The 21,519-nt window shown below is 42.9% G+C and overlaps 1 protein-coding gene across 2 annotated transcripts in view; it reads left to right on the top strand.

Moving 5' to 3' along the window:
• Positions 1-19,829, top strand: part of pak4 (p21 protein (Cdc42/Rac)-activated kinase 4) — a 50,091-nt gene extending 30,262 nt beyond the window's left edge. For both annotated transcript variants that reach the window (XM_079515018.1, XM_079515019.1), the window contains exons 2-11: positions 483-738; positions 1,133-1,332; positions 2,027-2,234; positions 2,703-2,936; positions 6,194-6,664; positions 7,198-7,331; positions 8,505-8,631; positions 12,748-12,873; positions 13,002-13,136; positions 13,956-19,829. In XM_079515018.1, coding sequence (XP_079371144.1) covers positions 538-738; positions 1,133-1,332; positions 2,027-2,234; positions 2,703-2,936; positions 6,194-6,664; positions 7,198-7,331; positions 8,505-8,631; positions 12,748-12,873; positions 13,002-13,136; positions 13,956-14,111 — 1,992 coding nt within the window. In that variant the 5' untranslated portion in view covers positions 483-537 and the 3' untranslated portion in view covers positions 14,112-19,829. The remainder of the gene's footprint in view (positions 1-482; positions 739-1,132; positions 1,333-2,026; positions 2,235-2,702; positions 2,937-6,193; positions 6,665-7,197; positions 7,332-8,504; positions 8,632-12,747; positions 12,874-13,001; positions 13,137-13,955) is intronic.
• The last annotated feature ends 1,690 nt before the right edge of the window (positions 19,830-21,519 follow it).

The raw sequence follows: 21,519 nt of genomic DNA, 5'->3' as shown, positions 1-21,519 counted from the left end.
AACCTTTGAAGAATCACCGATCGTGACCATTGCACGACGTGTGCCTTAAAATCGATCAAATGTCCTAATGCCGTAATAAATATAAAATATAAAAAATATTCCACAATCGCCAGTGTTAATAATAATATTTTTAGAATCCAAATTGTAATGGGAGGCTGTGGCTCAGGAGGTAGAGCAGGTCGTCCAATGATCCCTGGGTCGGCGGTTCGAATCCCGGCTCCTCCTGTCCACATGTCGAAGTGTCCTTGGGCAAGACACATTGCCTCCAATGAGTTGGTAGGTGTGAGCTTTGCCAACATTGGTGTGTGAATGTGGGAAGTGAGGGCGCTGGCGTCGACTGTTCGCCGCTTCACCTCCCAATGTATGAATGAATGAACCATTGTAAAGCGCTTTGAACACTTGGAAAAGCGATATAAAAATGCAGTTCATTATTATTATTATTCATTATAATACCTGAACCTCTCCTTCCTCCCTCCCTGCAGGTCTGATGCTAGGCCGCAGCCTCGCGCTCTGTCCCCTGCTGCCGTCACCACCACCATGTTCACCAAAAAGAAGAAGTCTCGCATCCAAATCTCAGCGCCATCCAACTTCGAGCACCGCGTTCACACCGACTTTGACGAGCAGGAGCAGAAATTTGTGGGCTTGCCACGGCAATGGCAATCCCTGATCGAGGACACAGCCAAGCGGCCCAAGCCCTTCATCGATGCCTCCGTCATCACCACCGTCGAGCCACGCAAGGTGTGTGTGTGGGTGGGGGTCACGGGGTCATCAGTACGGGTGTAATTCAAAAACATACAATAATCTGAGAATCTTAATTTCCCTCAATGTCTAACATAAAAATCTATATTTTGCTGATATACAGAAAGAATACAAAAGGCATATTATATTCCTTAATCAAAAATGTACAGTATTTGACCATTTGAGATACAGGGCCAGGCAATTGCATCTTTTATGAGGAATACAATTTAATTAAAAGTGCACTGTCTTGTCTGTCACATCACATGCAAAAGCATGTAGAATCAACATTGACTGGACAGTTTGCGAGCCAGTCCCAAAGCTTTGGCAGCTTTTGGCTTGTGGTTGCTTTTAACTGACCATGTGCTTGTATCTGTGTGTGTGCGTGTGTCTCCAGACCATTGTGCGTGGCAGTAAGCTGGGAGTGGATGGCTCTCTGACATGGCTGCTGGACGAGTTTGACAACATGTCTGTGACTCGCTCCAACTCACTCAGACGAGGTAGCCCCCCTGTCCAGCCCCGGCGAGACTCTGGCTCCTCTGGAGGACAAGAGAATGGAGATCCTCACCACAGACACCCACAACCACACACCGACAGGTAGGTACCAGGAAACATGCTAACGAGTAACGCGACACCTATAGAAACACCGATGCATGGGACTATAGTAAGGTTACCACTCAGATTGCCAGCCAATCCACATATTGTCCCATATATGGGGCGGCAGTGGCTCAGGGGTAAAGTGGCAGGTAGAGCAGCCGAATGGGAACCGTGAGGTTCCCATTCGATCCCGGGCTCCAAGACTCTGAACCCTTAATTGTTCCCAATGTGCAGGTTGGTGCCTTGCATGGTTTCCTCCGACATCGGTGTATGAATGGGTTACACAATCTATATAAAGCGCTTTGGATAAAATGCTATATAAATGCACCATTTACCTTTTGTATATATTAAGAATTGGCAAAACAAAGTTTTGTTAGCCTGCTAGGATGTAATTTACATAATTATGTTGTTTGTTCTCTCAATATGAAAACTATATCCTGTACTGTATGCTGTCAATTGCATAGAGATTCACTGAAGGAACTAACACTATAATGTGTTGGATCACAAATTGCCAGCGTGTATCTATATTTTACTATTGCAAAAAATAACAAACAAAACTTCATTAGTACAGCTGTATAGCTGCTGTCATTGATAAAACACAACTCTACACTAGTATGCCAGATGGATACAAATCTAAAGACAAGCCAGAGTCGATACAATACCCTACCCTTTTCTTGTCTCTGTTGTCCCTCAGAGATCGACCCAGACCGGATCAAGGAGGGGACCGCGGGGACCCCCGCCAAGGACAGCGCGCAGTTCGGCCACCTCAGAGAGACGATCCCGTCGCGGGTCGGCCCCAACAGCAGCCCCGCGGCCAGGAGCCCAGATCCCACAGGGAGAGGCCCGGGTCTGGACCCCCACCTCCTCCCCATAGAGACAGAGAGCCCCGGGAACAACACCAGGTAACCATGGTACAACACCTTGGTAAAATGGATGTCACAATTGAGTATCTCTCCCTGAATCTTCAGTCTCCGTTATTTTAACCACATGAACACTAGCGATGCGTCAAATTGGTATCATTTGAAAATAGCAGATCTGCGGCAAAGATATTTGGTGTAGGTGGAAATAAGGAAGGGCCCAGTACAGACCCCTGGGAAACCCCAGTCAATGACATACAGATGCACACACACACACAGAGGAGTGCCCTGATGTGTAATTGATTAGCTACACCTGGCCAAAGATTACACTTCAGAAATGGCTGGGTTATTGAATTTGCGAATTTGCTATTCCATTTGTTTCCCCCCACAACTCCTCTTTCCTTTACACCCACCTTGTCTTTCCGCCCGTCCTATCCCTCTGGCCACCATTTCTGCCCTCTCCCCCTCCCTACATCTTTCCCTCATGTCTTCCTCTCCCGTCCCTCTCTCCAGGACCCAGTGGTTCGTAGGGAGCAGCAAGGTGACCGGAGGCCCAAGTCCAGCTACACCGGACGGGACGGCAGCCCTCAGTCTCCCCGGGACAAGAGGCCGCTGTCTGGGCCCAACATTCGAACCCCCAACCTGCCGGTCACAGAGGGGGTGATGAAAACGGCTCAGCAAAACACCCGGCCGTTTAACACCTACCCCAGGACAGACAGCGAGGTTGGACGCAGCCCCACGGGACAGGTATACATGAGAGGACAGACTAGACTGCATTGATTGAAATAATAGATTCATGGTAGTCTCTCGAAACAGACTGTTGACAGTTTGAGGCATTAAACTAAATGTCCACCTCACCCCCACTTCGTTTAGCTCACATAAATCAATCCAAATTAGACTAAGCATATACACAGCTTGTGCTGAAATGGAGAAAATATATTGTATTTATAAACTTTCATGAATAGAAATGACAAATAATGACAACTTCCTTTGAACCGCTTTCAGGGGGCATATTTTCAGACTGTATAGCTTTTTAAGATGTGCAATAGTTGGCTGGCTTGAGAAACAAGATCCATAGTAACACCATTTGATATAAAACTGCTACTTCATAGTGCTACAGTGGCCTGACAAGCAGCACTTTCTAGGGCAGATAAGAATATAAAGACAAACATCTTCCATCCAGGTCATTTCAAGACTGAACAAGACACTAAAGACAAACACTAAGGTGGTATTATAGGGAGCCAGACAGGCAGATAGACGGCTGTGTTGTACATGTTGGTGTTTTTTTTGGTGTGTTTTTTTTCTTTATCATGTGATGGCGTTGAATAGTGTTGACAAGAGATGTTCTTACAATACTTATGCCAAGGTATAACACATTTTTGGCTGCGTGCCAAAATGTGCTGCCTGTGACAACTAATTAAGTGCCTGAAGGGCATTTCCATTAGTGCTGGTAATCCGTCCAGGTATTACCATACAGGTATATCTGCGTGCCTGTGTCAAAGATGTCTCACTCAAGGATGCACTCAACAACTTCTATGCATGGTTTGAGGCACTGCACACTGAGCTCTGCCAGACAACCAGGTGTTCCGTCTGTCCCGCCGAGCAGGTGTTCAACATTGCTTGAAAACCACCTCCATCCGACTGCTGACTAAAAGGTCTGTAATGTCTGACCTCAATGACTACCACCCTGTAACATTGAACCCATCACTATGAAGTGCTTTAAGTGGCTAGTCCTTAAAATCATCAAATCCAGTCTTCCCGCCTCACTTGACCTCATGCCGTTTGCATATCGCACAAATTGCTCCATTGAGGATGCATTCTCACATGCTATCCATCTGGCCTTAACTTATTTGTGCCAGAAAAACACACGAACGCTCTTCATGCACTTCAGTTCAGGTTTTAATTCCGTCATCCTTCAGCAGCTAATAGGAAAGCTCAATCGTCTGGTACTCAACACCACCCTCTGTAACTGGATCCTGGATTTCCTCACCAGCAGGCCCCAGTCAGTACGGATTGGCACCAGCAGTTCTAGCACACTGGTTCTGAACAACAGCCCTCCCTAGGGCTGTGCACTCACTCAGCACCCTTCAGTTCACACTACTGACCCCACAACTGCACTTCTTGTACAAACCACATCACTACGTTTATGGATGACACCACTGTTGGATGGACCTCATCGGTGGCAGCAATGAAACATCCTACAGAGAGGAGGTGGAACAACTGTCGGAGAACAATAATGTATCTAAATGTCGACAAAACAACGTTGATTGTTGACTTTAGTTTAGAAGGTCCAGCCCTGACTACTTCCCCACTGTACATCAAAGGGCTCATCATGGAGGACGTCTTCTGGACCCCCAACACCAGCTTTCTGGTCGGGAGATCCCAGCAACAACTGCACTTCCTGCGGTGGGTGAAGCAGCAGGCCCTCAGCCCCTTTCGACAGTCATCTGTGTCTCTCTCCCTTCCATCGAAAAGATTTTCCACACATGCTCTGCTTGGAACGCATTGCGGAGGACCTCTCACACCTCTCACACATGCTTTTTGTCCCTCTATCATCTGGCAGGAGGTTCAGAAGCATCCTCACAAACACTACCAGGCTGTGCAACAGCTTCTTCCCCAGGCTGTCAGAATGTTGAACTCAATGCTGCCTCCATCTTCTTGTCTCACCCTGGTCCCCACCCCACCAGTAAAACTAAGGGAACACTGCACTGTAGATCAACTTTTAGCTTTTTTCATCTCCACCAGCCGAAGGCATGGGGAGAGTATCTTTTACACTCCGTCCGTGTCCGTCCGTCCGTTACCAGTTAATCTCCGGCACCGTTAACCCGGTCGATGCTAAACTTTGCACACACTCCCTGGATGCCAACAATGAACCTCTGCCCCAAATTTTCCAGAACGGCCTGTTATAGCACCACCATAAGGCAGCTTTTCACCATTTTGACCTAAAACTGCACCGATCTGCCTGAAACGTTGCATGCACACTCCCTAGAGGCCAAGGACAAACCTTTGACCTGCATTTTTCACATCTGCTTTTTATAGCGCCACCAGGAGGCAGACTTTTGTAAAACACATTTTTTTATATTACTTCTCCAGATTTTGTCCAAAATCCCGCAAATCGTTACACAGATTCTCTATAGTCATGAGCTCAAGACGGATCTGTCCGATATTTCATATTCCATCCTAATTGGCTAACATTGGCTTTCAAAGTTTGCAGGATTGACCTGCAAACTTCAAGAGCTTCAAATCATGAACGCAGCGTGCAATTTACGGGAAATCTTTCACGCATTTTCCTACTAGGCTGAGGAATATATCCCACCCTTTTCACATTGGCCTGTTATAGCGCCACCAACAGGTGGATTTTTGCAAAACAATTGCCATCAAAGGTGGCACCCTTTTCACATTGGCCTATTATAGCGCCACCAGGATGCCACAACCTGACCTGGCCTGTGCCCCTTAGGGGCACTTTTTCTAGTTCTACTATTATGTTATTTATTTATCTAAAAACATATGGCAACTTTGCACATTGTACTTTGTTATTGTGCTTTTTTTATTGATACGTTTTTTTTGTCTTATTGAGCGTCCACTCTTGAGTGTAGTTTTTAATGACCATAATGTCTAATTAAAGGTCTTGGGAGAAATGCTATTTCATATGCTGTGTAGAGTTGGGACGGGCCTGGGGTAGACATCAGCATAATATAACCCTAGCAGGGATTCTAGCTAGACAGAAAGGCAGGTGAATTGATAGATGAGTGAATTGGTAGATTAGCTCTTACCACTTTGTTTACTACCTTGTTTGTGTTTAGCTGTGCTTGTTGTTACTTTCCCTAAAGGTTTACTGCCAGTGATACAGTAAGTGGTTCTGAGTGATAGCATGGTAAATTGGTAATAGACAAATCCATAAGGATGTTGTTCTGTTGTTCAAATCCATAAGGATGTTGTTCCCTGTGCTGTGTATGTGCTATCGGGATGATTCTTTTGACCGCTCTCTTTTCTCCCTGTTCCAGCCTGGCCGGCACCACGAAGGCCCGCCTCAAAACGGACCCTCGGCCGTCTCAACCCATGGCTCCTCTGCCGCAAAACCCCCAGTGAGCCACCCGCACCCCCACCACACGTCGCACCCCACCCTGGGCCCTGCGCCCTCCCAGCAGCAGCAGCCCCACACGCCGCACCCTGGCATCCCTGCCCCTCGGCCCCCTCAAGGACCCCCTGCCTCGGCCCCGGGACCCACCGCTCCACCTCAGGGCCGCTCGCCACAGAGGGAGCCCCAGAGAGTGTCCCACGAGCAGTTCAGAGCGGCCCTGCAGATGGTGGTGGACCCAGGCGACCCACGGACATACCTGGACCACTACATAAAGATAGGGGAGGGCTCCACGGGCATAGTGTGCATCGCCACAGTGAAGAGCACAGGCAAGCTGGTGGCAGTCAAAAAGATGGACCTGAGGAAGCAGCAGCGCAGAGAACTCCTCTTCAACGAGGTATGAGATTATGCACTGTAATCTCACAACTACGACTGCAACTATCAATTATCTTATTAGTGATTATTCCATTGATAGGGGTCCTCGAAAACTGTTGGTGTGATTTAATTATGTTTCGGCACTGCACATCCCCGTGTCATATGGCACACACACGTCAAGATTTAGGCCGCTCGGTCACACCGCAAGTTATGCCCGGGACAGGAAAAAAGACACAGTTACACAGTTTTTCGTGAATTAATAGATAAGATGCCTTGACGTAGAGTAGACGTAACATTTTTTTGAGGGGCACTAGCCCCTCCTATGCCCAGCTTTGTGTGTTTGTGTGTACCCCATAGCGATGATTTGATTGGCTGAGCAATGTGTGTACCCCATAACGATGATTTGATTGGCTGAACACAGAAAGTGCTGTATGAGGATGAGAGCGTCCCTCACTTCACACGAGTGTGGATCTTTTTTTTACTCAATGCAGTGGCATAAATGTATGGGTTCTGTAATAATGATGACATGCTGCTCATCACCACGGTGACCAACAGGTGGTGATCATGCGGGACTATCACCACGACAACGTGGTAGAGATGTACAACAGCTACCTGGTAGGAGACGAGCTCTGGGTGGTCATGGAGTTCCTGGAGGGAGGGGCCCTGACGGACATCGTCACTCACACCAGGTGAGTAGGCTTGGGATCCTTGGGGATTTTAACAATGGTCCGATTCCTTAACCCATTCAGACCTGAAGTAGAAATAAAAAAAATGTTCACTCTGAAAGAATATATACCTATTCAAAGATTTGTGCTGCATTTTTACCATTTTTCAAAAATAGCAGATCTACAAGCTCATAGCGCGCCACTCGGTGGCGCGCTATGAGCTTGTAGATATGCTATTTTTCAATAGCTAAAGCATAACATAATGCTAACACCAAAATGGGTTAATGGTTCCCTTCTAATATTCCCTCGGGGACCACCAGTGGTCCTCGAGGGCGTTCCAGGTGGTCCCCAGCCATATGGAGAGTTGTTTAGACTAGAGCGTAACATGAAATATGCTCTCAACCGTTAAATTATTGTTAAACATCTGCATCAGATTTACAATAAGTCTACACACAATTAGAGAATGCTGAAGAATTGACATTTTGATCAACGTTTGCCTGTTGTCTCTCCTAATGGTACCACATCAACACAGCATGGAGTTGTGGACAAAATCTTATCCAACGATAAACTATTCATTAAGTTTTGGATCTGAAAGGCTAAATCTCAATGGTGATCTGTGGCTCAAATGCCAAATAAATGATGGCCCTTGATATGAAAAGGGTTGAAAACCACTGCTATAGGGTATTCATTTCCAAATGGGCCCTTACAGGTCTGTAACTCTTGAGTCAGTGTGTACAAATGGAACCAAATTAGTTCCATTTCTACCAGAGTTATGGTGGTCCTTGAAATTAAAAAGAGTTTGAGTACCACTGTTTTTTGTAATTGTTTAGCAGATGTGAAGTCTAGCCAACTGGTATAAGAATTACTGAGTAACACTGCATCTTGAGAGGAGATCTGTTTCTAAACTGCTTTACATCTCATTCTTGTGTGGCAACTGTGTAGCATGTTACCACCACAAGAGGGCAGTATCGTTTCATGTTTTCACCATTGTTGTTAAAACTACTACTGGTCCCTTGTGATTCAGCCAGTGCAGTGTTCTCAAACATTTTCATCTAAAGAACCCCCAAATGGATGGGTATTTGGCTACCTATAACATTACTGGTGTTATTTTTATCCCACTGCTTATGACATCCCCCTGAGTATATAATGATCTATTTTTCTTAACTTTTCCCCTCCCCTCCATATCCCTCCCTCCAGGATGAATGAGGAGCAGATTGCTACGGTGTGTCTGTCTGTCCTGAAGGCTCTGTCCGTTCTCCACACCCAGGGAGTGATCCACAGAGACATCAAGAGTGACTCCATTCTTCTCACCCACGATGGGAGGGTATGTACCCCAACTGCTCTTTCAGAACGGCAAGCCTGTACCCCTAATGCAATCCAAACTACATCCCTGTACCCCACGTTCTCTGCCGTACCCTAAATGCACTCCAAACTGCAACCCTATACCGCAAATGCACTCCAAACTACAATCCTGCACCCCAAATGCACTACAAACTACATCCCTGTACCCAACATTCTCTGTCATACCTAGGGTTGGAATTCGTTAGGATTTTAACGGTTCCGGTTCCTAACGGTTCCCTTAACCGATCCTAATATTATTTTTTTCCCCCTTTTTTTCTGACATAGATTATGCTTATATTATAACTAACCTAACCAAGTACATAATAAACACAAATTTCATTAATTAAATTATTGAAAATGCACTTTACAATTATGAGGTGGCACTATTATTTAAACTTCACCACCACCACCACCAGCAGCTAGCCACCACAACAATATAATTGTTGCAATTTGTACTGTATATTGCAATTTGTACTGTATATTAAATATACAGTACACATTGCAATAATGATATTGTTTTGGTGACAAATGTTGTCTTCAATGTTCAGATTAATTTAATATGAAGGACCCCTTACCCTAATGGAAACAAGCCATAGTGCTTTCTTGGATTATAAAATCCTCTTAGCAGACCTTTACTTGTATTGAACTGTAGGCTACGTTCCTGTGCTTTTTTCTGCAAACTGTTTATAAAGTAATCAATCTATGGAGGTATATGCACCTAAACGCTGGGCTCTCAACAGTCACGCGATTAATTTAGAGCCAAATCAAAAGCAGTTGAGTTGCTTATAAGTTGTAAAAATAAGTGCAGACAAATTGATTTGGCTCTATAGTTAACGTGATTCGTAAAATATCAGACAGAAAGACGTCGAGTCATTGGCGTTCTAAATTAACACCATTAACAACAGTTGTACAATACGCCTAATGAAAAGCTCTGTACTAGTAGACGTTAGTTTTCTAGACGTTAGTTTTCTAGCCTGGGGAAAGTAAACCAGCCTTGCATCAGATCGTCCCCCGGCAGCTGTGGAGCTGCTGGGAGAGTTGGCACGGCTTTCCGCATAGCTCACAAACGCGATGTGCCTAGATTATTCTCGTGAGTTGTGGACTCGTGTAGGCATATTGATTTTGAGATGTTTCCTCAATGTGGACGTGGTACAAGTTGCAACAACCTTTGCAACTATAGCATCGCATTTATTGCACTTTGCATGCTCAGCCTCAGTCATTTCCCTCTCTGTTAATATAACCACACAGTGTGGAAACACTGTATCTCACTCATGTAGGTGGGGTGACGTCACCCCAGGCTCTGCTTGCATGCATGCAGACACAGCGGAGCTAAATGACGACTGATGAGAACCGTTTGGGGAACCGTTAATAAAAAAACGATGGAACCGGCTCCGGATCCGCAATGTCGGAACCGGGTCTGAAATGGACCCAGTTCCGAATCCCAACCCTAGTCATACCCCAAATGCACTCCAAACTACAACTCTGTACCCCATGTTTGTGGTCGTACCCCAAATGCACTCCAAACTACAACTCTGTACCCCACGTTTGTGGTCGTACCCCAAATGCACTCCAAACTACAACCCTGTACCCCACGTTTCTGCCAAGCACTAACAACAGACATCCTACAACCGTCTACCCCAATATCTCTACAGCACCTGCTTATGCTGCTGTGAGCGTCTACTGTCTTCTACAGAGATGTTAGGGGAGCCTACACTGTAAATACCTGAGTGTACAAAGGTTACATTGGTACACTCTTGAATTACAAAAGGGCTAAATTACCATTGATGATTTTACGGAGTATACTCTTTAATGGTTTGAGTTGGGCAATTAGCTGATGTTTGCCTATTATCGAGTTTTCACCCCTTTTTTGCTGAATGTCTGCCTATTTTAATCAGAATCTTCACCAAGTATGATCTGCCCAAAATAGTGACGTGAGTGTTCATGTGGTTAACACATGGCTTCACTGTGAGAGCTATAGGGGAAGAGGAAATGAGCCTGCGCATGCACGCACACGCACACGCACTCATACACACACACACGCCTCTATTTAATCTGAATTTGAAGTTCTCTGAAGTGGAGTGGTAACCGCAAACTGACTCTCAGCTGAGTGCATAGTCACGTTTACAGCTCATAGCAGACCTAACCTCAACAGCTGTGAGTGACCCAGCTGATGCTGAGTGACTCAGTTATCAGAAACGCTGTCTTCTACTTTATTCAATATTCAATCCTCATAGTTCTTAACAGGTATATATATATATATGTGTACAACAGCTCAGCATGTTTGAGGTTCAGCTGCTGCCTTTATCACACTCGCATGATACAAATCCATCTGATAACAACTGCTCACTTACCGTACCTCCTCCTCTCACACCAACCTGTGCACTATTTATACCATGCAATGACTACCTGTCATTTGTGCTTTCTATTATGCCAACAACCCAGATAATAACATAAGTTGACAAATTAATTCATGAAGGAGTATATACATTTTTTATTGGATGATGTACGACGACAAGAGCGCCCCTCACTCTTTTTTTTTGTCTATATAAACAGCGGCCGTTGCTAGGCAACGCCTTGCTCAGCCCCACCCGGACCTGTAAACGTCCTGGTTTACAGCCCAACAAACGTCCTTATTGTCTCAGAATCTGTGCTGCCTCCGTGCAGATTGATCATAACTGCCATGTTCTGTCCTCATTTCTGACTTCTTCATACATCTCGGTTAGAATATTAACGCTTCTAAAGATAGATCAGATTTACGCTGGCGATGTAGTAATGAAAGATTTCACCTTCCTGTTTGTGGGGGTTTTCAGAGTAAAATCTCCCTCATCTGCGAGTGAGAAAAATACAAGTGCAATGTGAGGAGGATTTCCTGGCAAAACCAGCAGATGTCTTTGAATTTTTGGGGGGGCAAGGCTCAAAATCGTCTTATGGTGACCAACATTTAACAGTTTATTTTTACCTATATTCAAATTTGAGATGTATGTTGTCTGCGTGCGCATATAGTGTGTATATCCTCCATTTCTCGTTTTTACGCTTTCATTTCCTCTTCTCTATTTGTGTCTGCAAGTGACCTCAAAGAGTTCAGACACTGGTAAGCTCTGTCTAGCTACCTTCCCATGCAAGGACAGGTTTTCTCAGAAATGTAAGATGGTGCCCACCCAGTGTTCCACGATTCACACCAGTCAGATGAGTCTCAGATATATGCAGCTTTTAACCTACCGTAATTGCTCCAATTGGAGAGAGAAAAATATCACTCAGAAGGTCTTTGCTTTTCCTCACTGATTTAGTTTACATGCAATAATATTAGTCTGTTCTGTTCGCCTTTTCCTTTTAGGAGAAGCTTCTTTCATGAGCCCTATTGGGCGTCTAACGTCTCCTGCACACTTGCTTGTTTGTTTCTGTAATTAACATTTGCTTGTGCTAAGAAATAAAATAAACTCGTCTCAAACTCAGCAGTTAGTCTCACAGCGATTCAGTATTAATTGCGACCAAAGGTCGCAGGTAACTATGGAATCGTGCGTTTTTCGTCACTCAAAATCCCCATACATAGGGTGTTTTTTGTCACTTAAAATCCCCATACAAGGGGAAAGCCCCCATATATTGTGCCCAGGTCTTGTGACATCATTATGACATCATCAGGGATACACTCTAGACACTGCCCCCGCTGCCACCCTTAGATCTCCATATATGGAGCTGACCTGTTCTGACATTCCATATGTTGATCTGACACCCTGTACACTCAAGACACGCTCCATATATGGCCAGTGCACCTCACCCTTTAGGGCGAGATCGCGCATCTTACTGGTCAAGTGGTCAAGCATCTTACTGGTATTATTATTAATGTAAGATAAGAATAAAATTCCACATAATGTCCTAGTGATGCTAAGAAAAGATTCTGTTTCTGATGAAAAACTCTCTCTCCCCCTCTACCTCTGTCCATTTTGAACTCCTTACAACCCTATTCTTCTTATTTCATCCTCCTTTCCCACCACACCCTCCTTTCAACCATTTCTTACCTCCTTCTGCCTCCATCTCTCTCACTCCATCTCTCCCTCTATTCCACCTTCCACACATGGCCCCCCCATCTGTCCATCTACAGGTGAAGCTGTCAGACTTTGGCTTCTGTGCCCAGGTTTCTAAAGAGGTACAGAGGAGAAAGTCTCTAGTGGGAACGCCCTATTGGATGGCACCAGAACTCATCTCCAGACTGCCCTATGGTCCAGAGGTAACACACGCATGCACACCCCCACAAGAGTTTTCACCCACAAGACCACATTCTGACTTTCCTGTGTGTTTTGGAAAGCCATGATGGTTGAACTCTGACACAACACCCCTCCTCCTCCTCATGTCCAGGTGGACATCTGGTCTCTGGGCGTCATGGTTATTGAGATGGTGGACGGCGAGCCACCGTACTTCAACGAGCCGCCACTCAAAGCCATGAAGATGATCAGAGACAACCTACCACCAAAACTCAAGAACCTACACAAGGTGCGACAAGAGGAACACAGACACTTTTCATTCATTGTTTGATTGAATACTTTATTAAACACATTAAGGATAAAAGGATAACACAAAAGACCCCGGGGTGGGTGGGGGGGTATTGTTTCCATTGTGCTGCGACTTGTTGGTGCTATTTTCGGTGCACGACTTTTTGGTGCAAGTATAAATCCCTCTTTAGAGTCGTAAGTTGTAAAGTGAGTTACGTTAATTACAAAATAATATAATATCTTAAAATGATATATACATTTACATATACTCATTTGGATGGAACACTGGAACGGCTTGGACTACTTTTTTATTAATAAAGGTACTTTTGTATTAAAAGTGCTAATAAAACAAGTTAGACTGACACTTGGATGTTACTACATCTTCCTCAGAATCATGGCACTGAGAAAGATGTGCTAGGTCTTATTAGCATTTGTCTTAAAAAGGCTGCTCTGTGCTCCGCTGTGTTCTTACATGTTTTCTGTCGCCGTGTCCTACTCCTGTGGCGCACTGGACCTGCCTTAACCCATTTTGGGCGGGAACCCCTTTTAGTGTTAGCATTATGTTATGCTTTAGCTATTGAAAAATAGCAGATCTACAAACTCATAGCGCGCCACCGAGTGGCGCACTACGAGCTTGTAGGTCTGCTATTTTTGAAAAATCAAAGAACCACTGACATAGAAACTTTTCCAGAAAACTGTCAGGATGTAGAAGACATTTTTAGAATCTGATCTCAGGTCAAAATGGGTTAAAGAACTCCCTTTCTTCTCAACTAATTAGGAGGGCTTTCTTCCTCTCTTCTCCCGACTCGTTCTTTCTCAGGTGTCTCCTCTCCTCAAGGGCTTCCTGGACAGGCTGTTGGTTCGAGACCCTGCCCAGCGGGCCCCGGCCAACGAGCTTCTCAAACACCCCTTCCTGAGCAAGGCAGGCCCGCCCTCCTGCATCGTCCCGCTGATGAGACAGAACAGAATGAGATGAGATCTGGCCACCCTGACACCAAGGCCTCCGGACACTAGAGGGCAGTGTCTCACACGGAAGAGAAGATAATCCCTGCATACACACGAGAGTGGAGGTGTTCGCCTCTTTGCTGAAGCAGTGGCAAAACGCAATGTGGATGGTCAGCGGGGATTTCCTTCTGTGGAGTCAGGAGAACACTTACAAAAAGTAGTACAGTGCGAGCTCTTGAAGTGCAGATTTCAAACTCGGGTGTTCTAGGATTATTTTTTATCTTGTGTCAATTGCTGACAGTGGGGTCTGTATTCTCTGTACGAGAGGTGTGTGTGCGTGTGCGTGTGTGTGTGTGTGTGTGTGCACTCAACAAAATGTTAGTGTGACTTACCAACACTGTTGATGACAGTGTGTTCTGGAGTCCCTCTGCCCCAATGCGCACACAATTGTGCAGACTCGACTCCCAACTGTGGGAAGGGAAGCAGGGTGGGAATCCACAGAGAAGCCACTGGCTGCCTATTTGATTGATTTTAACTAATTTTGGTCAACTTTCTTTTTTGCCGAAGACCTTTCTGGAAAGAAAGCGAAGAAAAAGATCCCTATGGCTATCTTATGTACCATTTGCATTACCTGGATTTGAACTTTGGACTGTTTCTTTGCATCCCTTTGGATGCGTTTATTTGAGCCGAGAGCTTGCAAGCCGATAGGATGATGATGGATGATTCAGGATGATGGATGATTGATGATTCAGCGATATGCAGCGGCCTACAAATCTAGCTGTATTGGACGGTGCAAAGACCTCTGGAAGAACAGACCCCAGATCTCCAGACAACCGGAACTTACTACTGAAGGACAACCTCACTGGTTTCAGAAAGGAGTCATATGGACCTTTTTGTATCCATAGCAACACTAGCTTCCCGTTAACAGACATCCACTAATTCACAAGGTAAACACTGGAGTTGATTTATCTTTTAATAGATTATTCTTTTCATTCTTTTAACCTTTTCATTTTCCTGTGTAAGTAATACTGAACATAGAGAGTTATATCAGTTATGTTGTTCTATTATCTCTATTTTGTGAATTTATTATTTTCTAATTATTTTCCTGCTCTATACAGTGAGATCTAATGATTTTTTTTAAAGCACTGTCGAAGAGAGATAGAAGCTGCACTCCTGGTTGATTCAACATGTGAAAAATGGAATTTAGACGTTTTACTTTGTTTTTTGATTGTTATTTTGTGTGGGTATTTGTAAACTTTTAGAAGAGTCCAGATGAAAGATCTTTGAGCTTTTAACTCAAATGTCGATGTTTTAAGGTGTCATGGTCAAGAGAGCCGTGAGACAGACATTTACATCGACGTGATCCAGAATACAAAAACACAAGATGAAAGTGAGAAAAGGGTCATCTCCAGTTAGACACGAACTCCTGAAAAAGAAATGGAACGAATCACATCCCTGTTTATTTTAACTGCGTTATTTTTTTTAGATTGCTGGAGTTTAGTGTAATACTTTTCGCGTATTAGGTTGAATCCCATGTCACCTTAATTTATTTCCCATTCACCATGTACTCTTCTCACTGACATGAAGTGGGTTCAGCCAGGCACACTACAGAAATAGGTCATTTTGTCTGAGAGTTAGAAAAAAAAAAGGATATTGGCCTCTTCTCTAATACTGTAATTCTGTCTTCATTCTATGTTAACTACCTTTATGCTTTCCTCAATCCTCTCACATACTCTTAGCCACCAGTACAAGCACCAAGTCTGCAAACACCTTTAGTGATCGATCAGTTGCTAATGTGAGGAAGGGCTCTTTTTGTGCTTCTGATGTTCACCAGATAACACATTCATCCAAATTCACTTCACTGCACACTGTCACAATTTAAGTGATCATTTAGACACGAGACGAGACCATTTCCACGATTTTTGGTAAATCCAAACCATGCAGATAAATGGCCTTTTCCAAATCTTGTTTATCTGCACATGTGAGCCTGTGTGCTACGGAGTGTGTGAACGTACAGACACACTTCAAAATACAGACATTGTTACAGCTAGATCAACTCTTGACCACAACAGGTGTTCATACAATGAAAATGCACACGTGGCCTTTTAGCCATGACCCTCTGCTGTATTGTATTTGGAAATAATGCCTAGTGTTTGATTTAATGTGTTTGGAGTACCAAATGGGTGGGGATTAGCACACCAGGACAGGCCAGATGGTGTCAGATAAAAATTTGTCGATTGCAGAGAAGTATATAAAGTCCTTTTCTGTGATTGTCTTAAAGTCCTGGCACTTGCTGTACAGTGTACACTGTATGCGCCCAACCTATCTGTGGAAAAATCAACATTGTGACCCTATTCTGGATTTTCTAAAAAACTTTTGCTATGCAGCTTGTCAAGTTGTAAAAAACTGTTTCATTACCGTGGAACAGTATGCTTGTTTTTTAAGCTGCACAGTGTAGCAATGATAGGAGTGGGTAGTCAATTACACTACAAGGTGAAATAATGTTAAAGGCAACTACTTTCCTCCCAAGTTCTAGACTTCAGTTTCCATTCCTCTGAAATCTTTCTGTTCTCCTTGAAAAATCATTTGTCAATATACCAGAACAAGCCAGAGTAAATGGGCAACAGCTCCATTTGAAAGTCAATAAAGCATCCATTTCTATTCTGTGATCAACAATTTACTAATCTGTGCCAATGCATTTAACCCCAATAGAAATGTACAGTACAATGCAGGTGTAAATCTATAGAATGATTGGTTTTACCCATGTCAGCTTTTGTAAGTACCACAATTACTATAATCCAATTAATATAAAAATACAAGGAGTCGGCAAACGTATATGTCCCTATATACAATACAGTACTGTACATACATACTGTAGCACATGATGCCCACTAAGAATACAATTAACTACCACTACCAATGCACAGGGATGTCATTTGACTTTATGAAAATTGACTTTTTTTAATCCACCTCCTGTTTTGATTGAAATGAGAGTGAATTGATTATCCTTAACGAGGACAAATGACAACCAAAGACAATGAAGCCTTAAGTTGGTTTATACCAAGCATGTTCTCAGTAGAGCTGTGCTTGATCAAAAATAGACTTGGTTGATCCAGCCATCTTATATCATGATGTTTTACTGTTATTTGCATAAGCTCCTCATACAAAACGTAATCAGACATTACACATGGTTTTAAACTGCTGTGTGAAAGTAAATTCTACTGCTATTTTTTAATTGCCAACTCAAAAATGTAAAATGACACTTTCCCGGTTTGAATGGGTTAATCTGTAAACGCAGTACATCCTGTTCTTCAGGCTATTGTCTTCAGGCTAGAATGCAATTCTACAACAGTGTGTAATGAATACTGTTATGGGTGATTTATACTTGGATTCCGCACACCATAACTAGCCAATCTACAAGCTGACAATGCATTGCAGCATGACATAAGCTTGGAGATCTGCTATTTTCAGTGTGCGACACAGCTCACAACCAAGGCACAAGTTCTTCTGTGTGGTGTGATAGTGCACTACTGTCTTATAGTCATAGTTGAGTGCCTGCATAGCTATAGGTTATACGGTCAACTTGGATTCAGTTAGTTTACTTTTAAATTTAAATTGCAATGAGTCATTTGTACTTTTAGCACACTACACTACTTTTCAAACGTAATGCCCCATGGATCTTTGTAACCGTGGAAGAGGAGAGATTCTAACTCTAAAACCAGTTGGCATCTCAAGTCAGTTGATTTGCATCATGGCCACTCCAGAATGTTTATCCAGACAGCATGGAGAGAGGAGAAACACTAGGGATACAACCAGGCGTCCTGTTTTTCCCCCTGGATTGTCCCAGTTTCAAGCTGTGTCTCGAGTACATGACAAATATCTCTGAAACACTAAAAATTGCCCTGTTTTCTGCCACAATTAAAAAATGTAAAATGATAATAGTTGCATTGACGTTGCCGTTTATCATTCTCTGTTCTAACTAGTCAGAAAACATGAACAATGCATTATGTATCTGAATTCAACACTTGCGTATGTCAAGAACTGTATAAACACTGATACTGTATGACGGTTTGGAGAAAAACAGACAAATGTAGCCCATGTCACTCTTTCAAACTTAAAATCAAAGCATCTGAAATTCTGAATGATGGTCTGTTTGACAATCACTAATAGGTTAAGTCCATTTGTTTTGTGAGATTATTGCATATAAGTCACTCTAATTTCCAATGTACTTACATTGGAGAGAATTTATCACAAGCAAGCTGCCAAATGTGAAGATCAATTCCTTTTTTAAATTATTTAGATGGACTTTTTTTCTTAACTTTTTTTTTGTCCTAGTTTCATGCTTAATGGTGGCACATAAGGTGACAAATATGCTTAGCATTCCTTCCTTACTGTAGCAATAAGCACAGAACACGATGTCATCTGTTTTTATTGATGGCAAACACTCAACAGAATTTAGTTTTTCATTCCAAAAGGACTCATTTGTACCAATTTTGGGGACAAATAAAATATATGTATTACTCCATATTTCAAAAATACAGTAATGTCTATTTTTTTAAGAAAAGGCCTTAACAAAGCTAACAACTGCAATAATATTCCACAGGGAGCCTAACTGATGTCAACAATACATTTGTTATCGTAGATATCCGTTTTGTTTTTTTGTTTTTCGATTGTGAATATTGCATTTTGGAATGAAACTTTCTAGCACTAATGTGAAAATGCAAACTGTTCATTCTGCTGGTGAGTGACTTTACATTCCTGTTGATGGCACTGTACTGGATGTCCTGACCAGGTAGAAGTTGGTCTGAGCATACATGTTCTTAGCTGTACTTCTGTGCATCGGTGTGTGTGTGTTTCTGCCTTAACATTCACATTAGTTTCTTAGTTGATACTGATTCCAATGTGATTTTACACTGACTGTTAACAACAAAAGAACAATTTGGTTATGCGTTACACATCTGCATAAGACCTGAGCAACATTCCTACTTGAACACATCTCGGATATTTGAAAAATATTGGTTTGATGTTTGTTTATCAGGGTGGCAGTTGTTTATACCTGACAAGGTACCTCAGGTTTTTTTATATAGTTGAGATCACTTACAGAAAAATACAGAATTTCCATTGGTTATTGAGTGCCTCAAAGATTTACTTCCTCTGATCAATTGTTTTTCAGTCACACGATGCCTTGCATTGAGAGGGTATTTCATGAAGCATGATTTACCATTTAGTCAGATGACTGCTAACATGGACTGCCAGTCATTGAATTATCCTAATAATTTGCCAAATTAAACCCGGCTATACACAATGTCTGTCAGAACAGCAAGTAATTTAACACCTAAATGAAACGGACCCATTTAACATCTACATATGACTGGTCAAAAATGTCCACTGAAAATCCTCTATTCCCCCTTGCTTCCTGAAATACTCTATTCAAAAATAGTGAAATTCACCGCAAAAAAGTCTCACTCAATTGTTGAGCTGTTACCACTACTAACCAGCCACCCTACACAGAAAATCTAATTATGTACGAAAAAAAGAATTATTCCTATAGTATAGTGACTTTTCTTCTTCTCCTCCTTGTGTTATTGCTGATTTTATCGATCTGTTTCAGTATTGACCGATTTTTTGTTTTCCAGCACCTACACCCACAGCATTTTCTTTTTGTAAATTTCACTGATATTGTAAAAACAAAAAAAGATTCACTTTGCAAATGTTCCTCTTTTTGCAAATACAGTTTGTTTCTAAAATGTGTGAATTGTTTCTGAGCTTACTTAACCACCTTATGAATGATTAACATTATCATTTGTTCTGTATGCTTTTCAATTAAGTTTTATACAAGGACACATATCCATAAAGCCATAGTCACTTCCAGATGTGCTAAATTCAGTTTCAGTATTGTTTGCTAGCAAGCTTTAAGTAGCTACCCCTGGAGCTGACTATAAATTCAGGGTCACATGCATTTTTTCTGTAGGACAGGGAACTTTACATTTTCAACATTGAACTATGTCACTGCTATAAGTGTGGAAATAATAACCCCCCCCTTCTGTTTAGCCTAGAACTGGAGGTGTAGAACTTGTCATGTGATCTGTGACATCACATCGGTGTATTCTGCATGTAGCATTATAGTCAAATTGTGTCTCCTATTATCTTAATTACATTGTTTGGCATTTACGGACAAGTTAACTGTAGCAAAGAAGATTGAAGTTTAATGATGACAGAGGGTTAATATTAATAACTATAAGTAGTGCAGTGAACTACATGTGTTGAGTTATTTGTCTCAAAGGTCAAATCAACCTTCATGATTTCTGGGAATGAACAGTTACCTCATGAACAGATACACTTGCTGCAATATAATTACATAATATATAGCCTATAGTCCCTATACCGATTACCCATTTGGCTGGCCAATTGAAACACTTTAAAGCCTTTTTATCAGCTTGATTACATAATTGCATAGCTGCACCTTTTTTTCTTTCTCAGAAGAGATTATTAACTTCTTTCTCAGAAGAGATTAAAAACTTTATACCCTAGGGGTGCATATTGTGAATGATTATGACTTTCTTTTTTTTTGACATAATTATAATATACAATGTTCTCTTTGCTTCTTTATTTTACAGGCTGAATTTCTTATTCATAGCTTAAATTGGGTCAGGGTACCTTAGTGAACGGCTTCTCCTGGCTATCAGCCACTACCAGATTTACCACACTGGTCAGTCATCACAACTGACCCACCCTGCCTGACCTCTACAACACTAATGGTCACTTGGTCAGCCATCACCTTGTCATTAGCAGAACAGACTATTCTGAGTTTACATCAGCATGTTCACATCATGTATAGGAATATTTACATTACCATTTTTTCCTAATATTACATTTATAACATTTTGGACAAAATAGTCAATTTTACATGGATGTGCCCACTGCCCACTATCCTGTAGGCCCCGCCTATGCATCGTATTCGTATCATAATTAATAGCAGAAGATGATTGCAGTAGCCTATGCAGCTGAGCTGATTGCGACTCTTCTGTGAGCAGTGAGCATATTGCACAGGATTATTTGGAAACCTTTTTATAGCCTACCTACACTTTTTTTTTAAAAACGAGCAGGGGCATGGGTGACCAGGGTGAGCACACTCACACTGGGCCCCCGGCTATTATGAGTGTGCTATCCCATGGGCCATGACGCACATTTGTCTCGGTCAGCGACAGCCAGAGGCGACAGCGACCGCGTGCCATGCTACACTAAACAGAGAGAGAGAGAGAGAGAGAGAGAAGGGAGGGGGGGGGGGGGGGGGGGGGGGGGGGCGAGTACGAACGAGATTGGAATTTCCAGAATATGACGGAATGGAGCGGTGGGTGGGGTTTATGAACACTGGTCACCAATGACAAGTGTGTGTGCGGCCGTCAAACAGCTGATCGATGAGTGAAGCAGGCTGAGAG

This window comes from Electrona antarctica, assembly GCF_951216825.1.
Source record: "Electrona antarctica genome assembly, chromosome: 11".
Lineage (NCBI taxonomy): Eukaryota > Metazoa > Chordata > Actinopteri > Myctophiformes > Myctophidae > Electrona > Electrona antarctica.
This window is presented reverse-complemented; position numbering and strand designations above follow the sequence as displayed.